The sequence below is a fragment of the Chiloscyllium plagiosum genome, chromosome 12, assembly GCF_004010195.1.
Source record: "Chiloscyllium plagiosum isolate BGI_BamShark_2017 chromosome 12, ASM401019v2, whole genome shotgun sequence".
Classification (NCBI taxonomy): Eukaryota; Metazoa; Chordata; class Chondrichthyes; order Orectolobiformes; family Hemiscylliidae; genus Chiloscyllium; species Chiloscyllium plagiosum.
In genome coordinates, this window is record NC_057721.1 from 59,926,600 (window position 1) to 59,939,301 (window position 12,702).

Here is a 12,702-nt window from a genome sequence, read left to right on the forward strand (position 1 = left end):
CACATCCTTGAGGGGCTTGAACAACCTTTGTGGTCAAGTCTTACAACTTGAGACCAGGGGCTTCGAGTTCAGTAAAGGAGCGGAGAGGTTGAACTACTGCCAGCCTCAGATTCTCCTAACCCCACAAAAACAGAAGAACATTTCATTTGTTTATTGCAGGGGAATGAGAATGGTTTGGTTCGGACTTTCTGTGATGGGAGCCGAAACACAGGAGAAGATACGTCAAACATGGGTATTCCTATCAGTACAAAAACACATAAGAATTTAAATAACGGAATAAGCAAGAACACTAGCTGTCCATTTGAAGACACTATCTTGAATCTGCCAGATCTTAGGTAGCTCATATAGGGAGGCAGTGACTTGTTGGTATTATCTCTGGGTTGTTAATCCTGAGATCCAGATAATGCTCTGGTGACTCGGGTTTTAATCCTGCCACTGCAGATGGCGGAATTTGAATTCAATCTCAAAATAAATCTGCAATTAAGAATCTAATGATGACCACGAAACTATTGTCAATTGTCAGGAAAAACCCACCTGGTTCACTAATGACCTTTGGGGTAGGAAACTGCCATCTTTACCTGGTTTAGCGTACATTTGACTCCAGACCCACAGCAATGTGGTTGAGTCTTCACTGCCCTCTGGTCAATTAGGGATGGGTAATAAATGCTAGCCTAGGCAGCGATACTCATGTTCCATGAATTAAAAAAAAGCTAGGAAGCAGACGATTTGTTCCCCCTTTTGTTGGTCTTCCAGACCATTCCCCAATCTAAACAAGACCTTTGAAAAATTGGCTCCTATGTAGGAGTGATCAGTGTCTCAGGATTTCACATTAAATCCTATGGTCCTGAAAGTGTATAATTGCTCAGCCAGTCTTCCACTGTAACCTCAGTGAGAGACTAGCAGAGCCATTTCATCACTACCGCTATCCCCACCCCCCAGTCCCCACCCAGCAGTAGATCAGGAAAATCCTTGTAAAAAATTCACAACCTCTATTTTGAAACCTTATTGTTGTAACCCTTGACTTGAATAACTTGCTAGAAAAAAATGTTTTCTTTTACTTCAGCAGGAACTCCAGTTCGGGGGAACTCAAAACAAATGTTGATCAAAACCCAACATGTTACTCTGAACTCTAAGCATATTTTTTCCAAACACAACAGGACTTCAAGAGATCTCACCATCTGCCCTGTCATTGTTAAAAGCAAGATTGCCACATTTAATTATATTCCAGCTCTCAACTTCAAGAAGAACTTGCATGTATATAGTGCCATTCTAAATATTCAGGCATCATGACTGTTAAAGTGTGGCTAGGTTGTAATGTGGGAAATGTGGCAACTACTTCATGTACAGTGACATCCCACAAATAACAATATGTTAATATCTAGAAAAAGATGTTAGTCCTATTCTCTATCCTTATATTTTCAGTTCTGTTCCATGTGTAATGTCTGTCATCTGGATTTCATCATCTGCAGTTAAAGAATTGCATTACCAGTAACAGATGAGCTGCATTTATTGCATGCCCAGAAAACAATATTAATTTACACCCTTTTTTTTCTCATCAGCCTGTAAATCTGGGTTCTACAAAGCCTTTGCTGGAAATGTTAAATGTTCTAAGTGCCCCCCTCACAGCCACGCTCAAGAAGAAGGTTCTGTGTACTGTGACTGTGACAGGAATTACTTCAGAGCACATAAAGATCCCATCTCCATGGCTTGCACGAGTGAGTATTAATTTTTCTCTGTTACTTTGTTACTTGGTGACATGGTTTGCCCTCAACACTTGACCATATGGGAAGAAATTGACCATACAAGGAAGGCGGTCAGCCTTTGCTGTGATTTGTAATCAAACTTCCCTTACGTTTCCGGGCCAAGAGATGGTTTTATGTTATTTTGATCACTAGGGTGTTCACTAGATGGTCATAGATCTCTATATATTTCCACAGCAATCTTGATGATGGAACTGTGAATTGTGGTAAAATGTTGGAAACATGCTACAGGTCCAGCAGACTTGGACAGAGAAAAGCAGAGTTAACATTTCAGCTTAATAGTCTTCCTTCAGAACAAAAAAAACTCGATACATTATAGGTTCAAAAGGAATAAAAGAAAAGGCCTCAAATTATTTAGGTTTTATCATGCCTATCACAAAGTATTTCTTTGACTATTTATCACAGTGGATGGTTGAGCTAGAGACCATTCCATCTTTTAAGGGAAAATGCCCCTTCTACAGTTTTCTTTTGTCTTCTTTTTATGTTTTAGTCTCTTACTTTTCCTGTCCCTGTGATAACCTTTCTCATTGTTCATTTCAGTTATACTACTTACTTCAATTTCAATTAAACCTGTACTCCTCTCCAGTTTCAAATTTAGACCTTCTCATCCTCTGTGGTACTTGTTTAAACTTTCCTCCATTATTTTCAATATTGTGTAAAAACCTCTGTTGAGTTCAGGTGAAAACAAACGGGGGCACTGCTGGTGAGGCCAACATCTGTTGTCCATCCTAGATGCCCTTCAAGAGGTGATCATGAGCCACTCCATCCATGTGATGTTGGTACACCCAGTGCTATGAGGGAGCGATTCCCATGAGGTTGCCCCATGAAGGAACAACAATATATTTTGAAGTCAGAGTGATGTGGACTGGGAAGGGAGCTTGCAGGTGATGGTTCTGAGTATTTGCTGCTGTCTTTGTCCTTCTGGGTCATAGGGTTTGCCAGTATGGAAGATATTCATAGAATCCCTGCAGTGTGAAAACAGGCCATGAGACTCAACAAGTCCATTCCGATCTTCAAACTAGTAACCCACGCAGACCCATTCCCCTACCCTATTTCTCTACATTTACCCCTGACCAATGCACCTTACCTACACATCTCTGAACACTATGCACAATTCATCATACCTGCACATCTTTGGATTGTGGGAGGAAGCTGGAGCACCCAGAGGAAACCCACACAGACTCCCAGGGAGAATGTGCAAACTCCACACAGACAGTCGCCCGAGGCTGGAATTGAACCCAGGACCCTGGCACCGTGAGGCAGCAGAGTTAACCACTGTGCCACCCTTCTAATGCATTGCCTAATGAACCTTTGGGAGGTGTAACAGTAGATGGCACACACTGTTGTCACTGTGTATTAATGATGGAAGTTGATTGAAAAATTTACTGGGCCAACACTGATAGAAAGAGCCTGAGTGCTAGCATTTGCTCTCAGCACTGTGATCCCGCCATTGGGGTCCAACACTTCTACTCTGCTGCTGACCAGATCAAAGTACTGTTGGAAGTGTTAGTGCACAATCAAACTGGTTGCTTTGTTCTGGATGGCATTGAGCTTCTTGAGTGTTGTTGAAGGAGCGGCATGGTAGCTCAGTGGTTAGCACTGCTGCCTCATAGCACCAGGAACTCAGATTCGATTCCAGCCTCGGGCAACTGTCTGTGTGAAGTTTGCACATTCTCCCCGTGTCTGCGTGGGTTTCCTCCCACAGTCCAAAGATGTGCAAGTTAAGTGACTTGGCCATGCTAAACTGCCCATAGTGTTCAGGGATGTGTAGGTTAGATGCATTAGTCAGGGGTAAATGGAGAAGAATCGGTCCAGGTGAGACAGTGAGAACGCGTTGGGCTGAAGGGCCTGTTTCCACAATGCAGGGATTCTATTCACTTATCCAGGCAAGTGAAAAGTATTCTGTCACATTACAAATGGTGGACAGACTTTGACCAGCCAGGAAGCTTTTTAGTCCAATTCAATTCCTGGTCAAAAGGTAATCCCTAGAATGTTGATAGCAGGGAATTCTATGATCATAATGATAATGTCAAGTGGTGATGTTGGATTCTCTCTTTTTGGAATGATCATTGCTTCCCACTTGTATGGTGTTAGTTGTCCAGTCTTGCTGCATTTGAACATGGACTGCTTCAGTATCTGAGCTGCTACAAGTGGTGCTGAATATTGTGTGATCATTAGTAAACGTCCCCACTTCTGTGATGGAGGGAAGGTGATTAACGAAGCAACTGTAGATGGTTGGGAACAGGATACCTCCCTAGGTAACATCAGCAGAGATGTCTTGGAGCTAAGATGGTTGACTTTGAGAAACCACAACTATCTTCTTTGTGCCAGGTCTGACACTAACCAGCTGAGTATTTTCATCCTCATGCACATTGATTTATCTGTTTCGAGTGCTCCTATGTTCAGTCAAATGCCACCTTGATATCCGTGACATTTCCCTCATTTCCCATTTGGAGTCCAGATCCTATGAACATTTTAAATCCAAGGCTCTAATGAGGTCAGGTCTGAGCTTGCCAAACTGAGCATCTCTGAGCAGGTTATTGTTGAGCAAGTTTCCTTTGAAAATATTATCAACACCTTCCATCACCTTGTTGAAGGTTACAACTAGACTGATAAGGAGCTAACTGGCTATGTTGGATGTTATCCCTTTTTTTGTGTACAGGGCATACCTGGGCAGTTTTTGACTTTGCTGAGTAAATGCCAATGTTTTAGCTAAACTGGAACAACTTAGCTTGTGGCATGGCTGGTTCTGGAACATAAGGCTAAGTAATATTGCCAGAGTGATGTCAGGATCCAAAGCAGTACCCACTGCAATGGTCTAACTGGCTATTCAGCAGCATCATAAAGTAAATTTATGAGTTTTAATTGTGGCATGCAAAGTTCATAACTATTAAAAATGTCCTGTTAAATGGGGAATGGACATTCTGCAGACTACATTTCTTGTTGAAGCTGCTTACCACTTTACAGAAGATAATACACTGAATAGAACAATTTGTAATTTTGAGAAAATGTTGCTCATGGTACAGAGAATCTCAAGTACTGTTTTCCCTTTGATTCTATCAATATAGTGGAACATTCTGGAGTGACTTGGACCACCCAGAGAAGAGCTTGGCTTGGGAAATCAAAATTACAGTCTGAGAAATTCAGCAACCAAAGAAAAATATCTAGGAATGTGATCCAAGTCATTAACACACCGATAAACCTATCAAACATTTTTTTATGAATTGGCTAGCATAACAGCAGGGCATGACCAAAGATAACTGCAGTATGACAGATGTCCCATAAATTGGACCCAATCAGTTAATACCTCATGATGAACATGGAATTTCTCAATGTGTTACTCTTTTGTGGCAGACTGTATATTTAGTTCTGTTATCATGAAAATGTACTTTTTAGATTAACATTCATACCCAATAGTTCACATCCAGTTATATTTAGATTTCTCCCAAAACATCTTTCCTGCTTGACAGGGTGGATGGTGAGGAAATATTTCCCCTGGCTACAATGTCTGTGACTAAGAGAAAATGTCTCAAGATAAAGCATTTCAGACTAGGACAAGGAAACATTCCTACACCCAAAGAGTTGCCAATCTTTGGAATTCTCTACCCCCCAGAGGATGTTCTGTCATGGAGTATAGTCAAGGATGAGCATGTTTGGTAGATTTTCAAACTTTGAAGGGAATCAACGAATATGGTATTCTGGTAGGAAGGTATCAAGGATCAGACATGTTCATATTAAATGAAGGAGCAAGCTCAAAAGTCTGCAAGGCCTATTCCTGCTGCTATTTTGTGTGCTTTTCTATCTACTTTTCACAGGGATATGAACCTATTTCAGGCCCTCTGTAAAAAACAAACCCACATAGAAATTTCATATAAATATGTTGTTACATATTTCCCAAGATGACAAAGCATAGTTTCATCTATCATGATGCAACCGCCATTAAAGGAAAATCAGAAGCTCGAAGTGTAGTGCTTCACGCAACCTCATGCACACATGAAACGTGATGCAAATTGTGGTGGCTATTTGTTACCTGATTGGTTGATTGAATTTAAAGTCTCAAACAGATAAGCAGACAGCATATCAAGCAGCATCCAATATAGATTCCTGATGAAGGGCTTATGCCCGAAATGTCGATTCTTCTGCTCCTCGGATGCTGCCTGACCTGCTGTGCTTTTCCAGCACCACACTCTCGACTCTGATCTCCAGTGTCTGCAGTCCTCACTTTCTGCTAGACAGCATATCAAATCTCTTTAAGTATGGCAGTGCAGAGGCAGCAGAGTAACAGAATTTATTGGAATGGGATGCACAAGAGAAGCAGCAGTTTTGTACCAATACCACTAGGGAAACCAATCCCAGTGCTAAATCCTCAGACATCAAAGTGAAATACACCCAGAGGCGTTCAGATAGTGATTTCTAACCTTGCTTTACAAAATGAAAGAGAGTTAGGAAATATGAATTTAAGAAGAATTAATAAAGTATCTGCACACTTCACAGTTGTGTTGGTTAATCATTGACACATTGTGCTTCTGATACTTTTTTAGTATCAATTTTTAGTAGAAGGATTAATAGTTAATTTCAGTCTAAGATGAAGAGTGAATATGAAATCCCTTTAGTGTGATATATTTTCTTCTGCTAATAAAGCCAGACATTGCTTACATTTCTTTGTCGGTGAGGCTGAGGGCTCAAAGGATTAAACCAAAATTATTGTAAGCCAAAGTTAATTCAAATATTATTGCAGACTGAAGAGTCAAATGATTGTACTATTTCCCCACAGCTCTGGGCCCAAATATGAAAATGAAGTGCCTTTGTTGTAGAACAATGAATTGTGATGGTCGTAACATTTCCTGTTTTTCTAATTTTCTTCCTTGACCTCTTTGGTCCCAGGGCCTCCTTCTATTCCAAGGAACGTGTTTTCCAACATCAATGAGACATCAGTCATTTTAGACTGGAGCTGGCCGACTGATGCAGGAGGCCGCAAGGACGTCACCTTCAGTGTCATCTGTAAGAAGTGCACCAGCGGTCCGACGCAGTGTGAGCCGTGTATGAGCAACGTTCAGTTTCTCCCTCGGCAGACAGGTCTGGCCAACACTACGGTGACAGTGGTCGACCTGCTGGCACACACCAACTACACCTTTGAGATTGAGGCGGTGAATGGGGTGTCTGGAATGAGTTCGGTGCCACGGCAGTTTGCTGCAGTCTCCATCACCACAAATCAGGCGGGTAAGTCACTGAGCTTATTCCTCATTTGAAAGGTAAAGAATCCAAAGGGCAACACAATGGGGAACTTTGATAAAGTACATATGAAGAAACTACTTCCAACACTCTCAGCGCCAGAGACCCGGGTTCAATTCCCACCTCAGGCAACTGTCTGTGTGGAGTTTGCACATTCGCCCGTGTCTGTGTGGGTTTCCTCCGGGTGCTCCAGTTTCCTCCCACAGTCCAAAATGTGCAGGTTAGGTGAATTGGCCAAGCTAAATTGCCTGTAGTGTTTGGTGAAGGGGTAAATGTAGGGGAATGGGTCTGGATGGGTTGCAGTTCGGAGAGTCGGTGTGGACTTGTTGGGCCGAAGTGCCTGTTTCCACACTGTAAGTAAGTAAGTAATCTAAAAAAAACAAGATATTTAGCGAAAGGACGGGGTGATGAGTAGAGAAACTGTTTTGTGTTCATTCACAAGATCTGAGTGTGGCCAGCTAGGACAACAATTACTGCCCATCCCTAACTGGCCAAAGAGTAGTTAAGAGTCAACCACGTTGCTGTGGGTCTGAAGTCACATGCAGACCAGACCAGATAAGGATGGCAGTTTCCTTCCCTGAAGGACACTAAAGAACCAGATGGGGTTTGTTCTGACAATTGGCAATGGTTTCATGGTCATCATTAGACTTCCAATTCCAGATTTTTATTGAATTCAAATTCCAGCATCTGCCATGGTAGGATTCGAACCGGGGTCTCCAGAATGTTACCTGCATCTCCGGACTAATAATCTGGCAATAAAACCACTGAGCCATCATATAGCAAGCTGTTATGATCTGAACTGCATTGTGTAAAATAGTGGATGGAAATAGATTCAAGATGACTTTCAGATGGGATTGGTTGTTCGCTTTAAAAGGGAATATCTGCCAGGCTATGGGGAAACATAAGGGTGGGTGGGGCTAATGAGAGCAGGAACAAACACAGAGAACCAAATGTTGAATGATTCTATGAACCTTTCCATAAGGTGTGCATATATTGTTTTAAAATTATTGTAATGCATCAGAAGTATATCTGAGCTCAATGGATGTGACAAGACTTTGGTGCTGATAATGAGGTCTGCCCTTAGAAAGCATCTTTATACACAGTAGAAATTAGAATCTATCTATTCTTGGACCAGTCAATCAAGTATATGGATTGGATTGGATTGGATTGGATTGTAAGCCTGGTGATGCCAGTTTGAACAATTTGTTCCTTGAAACTTATCAAAAAGAAAGAACATAGGACATATAATCGGATTACTCTCTGCACTGGTGTCACAGAATCACTGTGCTTTGAAAGCGAGATGCCAGATCAATGTTATGTGCACATTTAAGTCACTGGCTGTCCATGCCTCCTTCAAGTTGACTGTAATGCTGAAGAAACAATCCTCTTGTCTTTACTTACGTGTCCGTTTGAGTTATGCTATCATTCAGTTTCCTTCTGACAGAACCTATTATTTACTATCTACGCTACTTAACTCTGTGATCTGCCTGTATTGCTCGCAAGACAAAGCTTTTCACTGTGCCTCTGTACATGTGACAATAAATTCAGTTCAATTCAATTCAACAAGGCTTATAGGATGACTTGGGTGAAGATATGCTGAGCTGCATAGCTCCCACCCTTTATAGTGCCTTGACTTTGCAAAATAACTCCGCCTTTTCAGCTAAAGCTAATACTGTGATAGTAATGCCAAAATAAAAGGCATTAACACAGTTAATTCTGAATCAGGCACTAGTTTTCTAACTGCATTTGCCTTAACATTAATTCCAGTCTGTAATAGTTAGCCTCAATAACATAGTCAAATCAAGACCTCATGATGTCATTAGTATTTACTGAACTCAAAAATAGAACAAATGGGACAAAACAAAGAAGTATTAGTGTTTATCATGAACACAATTTTACAGTTATGACTTTTTCATTGATTTTGTTTGCCAATTATAAAAGAGAGAAACAAAAATATGAAACATTCAAGTGTAAGATGCAGCCACTCTAATCAGTAATTACTGATCAGTAATTCCTATTTACTTTAATTTTGACATATCTTCTCAATCTTTTCTCTTGGAGATGCAGATCCATGTTAGTTATTGATGACTGGTTAGTTATTGATGTACATCATTCATTGACTTTTGGAGTAAATCCTGTCTCTCAACTATGATCTACTTCAAATGGGAGCCACTAGATAGATGGGAACCCAGACCAACTTCTTCCCTCTATTCCCAAGACGACTGAGATCTATTGTAATATTCCCACATGACACTTCATCTGAAATTTATAATGAGGGGCTCAAAGCTGAAGTTTCAAGATTAGAGTGGTGCTGGAAAAGCACAGCATGTCAGGCAGCATCCGAGGAGCAGGAAAATCGACGTTTCGGGCAAAAGCCCTTCATCAGGAATGACTTATTTTCCTGCTCCTCGGATGCTGCCTGAACTGCTGTGCTCTTCCAGCACGACTAATCCAGAATCTGGTTTCCAGCATCTGCAATCATTGTTGTTACCTCACGTATTGAACAGTATGGAGTGCAAAAGATGGTTTGGCCTATCCATTCTTGTCATTGCTTGTAACACTAGTAATTTCAGTTGTTTAAATCTGTTTCACTTATGGCATAAGTGCAAAATAATATTTTCACAAGGATATATTAAGCAATGTGTGTTTATTGAACAAGTATAAAATGATAAAATAGAAAGTATAAATCGTATATCAACATAACATAAATATAGGTTTGCACAAATGAAAATAACCTATCAGTTTATTGTTTTTAATCATTTATAGTGCTTGTGCTAAAAGACTTACATAAAAACATCAATTGTTTAACTTGGATAAGTTTCCTCCAGTGTTGGCTTAAAGGCCCTGATCAGTATATTTATTTTCTTTCATTCTTTCATGGAATGGGAGGTTGCTGGCAAGGCCAGCAATTGTTACCTATCAGTGTGAGCCACCTTGAACTGCTCCACTTAATCTGGTGCAAGTAAACCCACACTGCTGTTAGGAGGTAGTGCTTAGATTTTGTCTTAGCAGCAGTGAAGATCTTGTCAGGATCGTGTATGTGGTTTAAAGGGAAACTTACAGGTCATGGTATTCCCATGCATCAGCTGACCTTGTCTACAATGCATCTTAAAGTTGGTGTGCATTGCTGCAACTGTGTGCTGATGGTGGAGGCGCTGAATGTTTAAGGTGGTAGATGAGATGCCATACAAGTGGGCTGCTTTGTCCTGGGTGGCATTGGTTTGCTTGAATGTTATTACAGCTGCACTCATCCTGGCGGGTGAAGGGTATTCAACGTGGCCTGTAGGTAATGAACAGGCTTTGGGGAATCAAGAGGTATGTAATCACAGCAGAATGTTCAGCCACTGAAATGCTGTTGTAGTCACAATATTTATATAGCTGTATCAGATCAATTTTAACAGGCAGGATGTTTGTAGTCGGAAACTTAGCAACAGTATTGCCATTGAATGTCAAGATTCTCTGTATTGCAGATGGATGTTACCTGGCGCTTGTGTGGTGTGGATGTTACTTGCTCCTTATCAGCCATAACTTGAAGGTTGTCCACATGTTGCTATGTTTGGACATGGATTGGATTGTAAGCTTTCAGTATCTCATGACATACTGGCATTGGAAGCAGTCCAGAGAAGGTTCACTTAGCTAATACCTGGTGTGGAGGGATTGTCTTATGAGGAGCAAAGGCTGAACCAGTAGGAGCTTAGATGAAAGTGGGGTGACTATGCTGAAACATACAGAATTCTTAGGAGAATTAACAAGATAGATGCAGAAAAGGTTATTTCCCCTTTTGGGAAAATCTTGAATCGGAGAGCATACTCTCTGAATGAGAGGTTGCCTAATTAAGACAGATGAGGAGGACCTTCTTCTCTGAGAGTAATGAACCTCTGGACCACTTTATTGAAGAGGGCTGTCAAGGCTGGATTATTATGGATATTCAAAGCTGAATTAGACAGAGTTTTAATCAGTAAGAAAATTGTGGGTTAAAGGGAAAAGGAAGGAAAGTTGGCTAAGGATTATCAGGTTAGCATGATCTCATTGAATGGTGGAACAGATATAATAATCTGAATGGCAGGTTGGATATAATAAGCTGAATGACGGGGTCGATATAATAAGCTGAATGGCTTACTTCTGCTCCTATGCCTTATGATGTTATCTGAGGAGCATGGAATCATGTAAACATTGTGCAATCATGTGTGAATATTCCCACTTCTGACCTCATAATGGAGGGAAGTCATTGATGAAGCAGCTGAAGATTGTGGGTTTGGAACATTACATTGAGGAATTCTAACAGCGTTGTCCTGGGACAGAGATAATTGGCCTCCAACAAACACAACCATCTTCTTGTGTGCTCAGTTTAATTCCAACCAGTGGAGATGTTTCCTGATAATCCACATTGCTTCAATTTTGCTCGGGCTTTTGACATCACACTCGATCAATTACTGTATTGATGTCAAGGTCAATTACTCTCACCTCCCCTGTATAGTTTAATTCTTTTGTCCATGTCTGGAGCAAGGCTGGACTGAAGTCAGGGTCTGAGTAACAATGGTGGAACACAAACTGAATATCATTGAGCAAATAAATGCTATTTAAATATCTTTTGATAGCAATGTTGATGACATCTTCCATCACTTTTCTAATGATTGAAAGAAGGCTGGTGGGACAGCAAATGACCACACTGGATTTGCCCTGCTTTTTGTGCACAGGACCTACTTAGGCAATTCTCAACATGGTCAGGAGTAAACCAGTGTGGCAGCTAATGGAACAGCTTGCTAAGTGTGGCACAACTAGAGATGGAGCATAAATCTTTTAGTGCTGTTGTTGGGATGTTGTCGAGTCCATAGCCTTACAGTATCCAATGCTTTTGGCTATTCCTGGATATCACATAAAATGAATCAAATTAGCTGAGGATTAACATCAGGGATGTTGGAAACCCAAGGAGGAGGCCGAGATGGATCAGCGATTTAGCAGTTAAGGTTTAAGATAGTGGCAACTGTTTCAGTCTTTCTCTGTCCCGCTGATTAAAGGTTCATCAACTTAATTTCTCACCTGAGAAACAGTACCTTTGACAATGTGGCACTTGTTCAACACTGCACTTAACATGTCACCCCAGTCCAACACTGGCACGTTCACCTCATGTCAACCTAAATACAGTGCTCAAATCTGGATGGGAGGGGTACTGTGCTTTGTGTGCAGCAGGAGTAGCCAAAATGTAAATGGATTTAGAAATATTGGGTTCACAATTGTTGAGCTAGCTCATGGGATCTACCTGTGCAAGACAAAGACTGAAAGATGTCACCATCATAAGAGCAAGTCACAAGGAAAAGTTTGAAAATGCCAAAGCAACATTTTGAGCTAGAAATCAAAATAACTTAAGGATATTATTAAAGCAATAATGCACATGAAATGTAATAATAGAATATACTTGATAAAAAGGCATATAAAATGACAGGTATAACTGAAGGATTCCTCTTCAATTAAGTTTAGTATTTTCAATTAACAGCTACTACATTTCTAGTTATCTGATATTGTTGAGATGATTGGCAGTAGAATAGGGTGCTCCACCATTAAATGTTTACAGAGGCAGATGTCCAATTAGTTCCCACCCAAATATCATGCTGAGAACTTGGCACAATGGATTCTAAGTCGGAAAAGTAAATCGCAGGTCAGCATTAAACTTCCTAAACAGTTCCAGGGGAAACACTGGAATCAGTACTTT

General features: G+C 40.8%; 1 protein-coding gene across 3 annotated transcripts in view; it reads left to right on the top strand.

The window, feature by feature from the left end:
• epha3 (eph receptor A3) overlaps window positions 1-12,702 on the top strand; it is a 244,779-nt gene that overhangs the window by 141,960 nt on the left and 90,117 nt on the right. For all 3 annotated transcript variants that reach the window (XM_043701195.1, XM_043701197.1, XM_043701196.1), the window contains exons 4-5: window positions 1,560-1,715; window positions 6,645-6,980. In XM_043701195.1, the coding sequence (XP_043557130.1) occupies window positions 1,560-1,715; window positions 6,645-6,980 (492 nt within the window). The remainder of the gene's footprint in view (window positions 1-1,559; window positions 1,716-6,644; window positions 6,981-12,702) is intronic.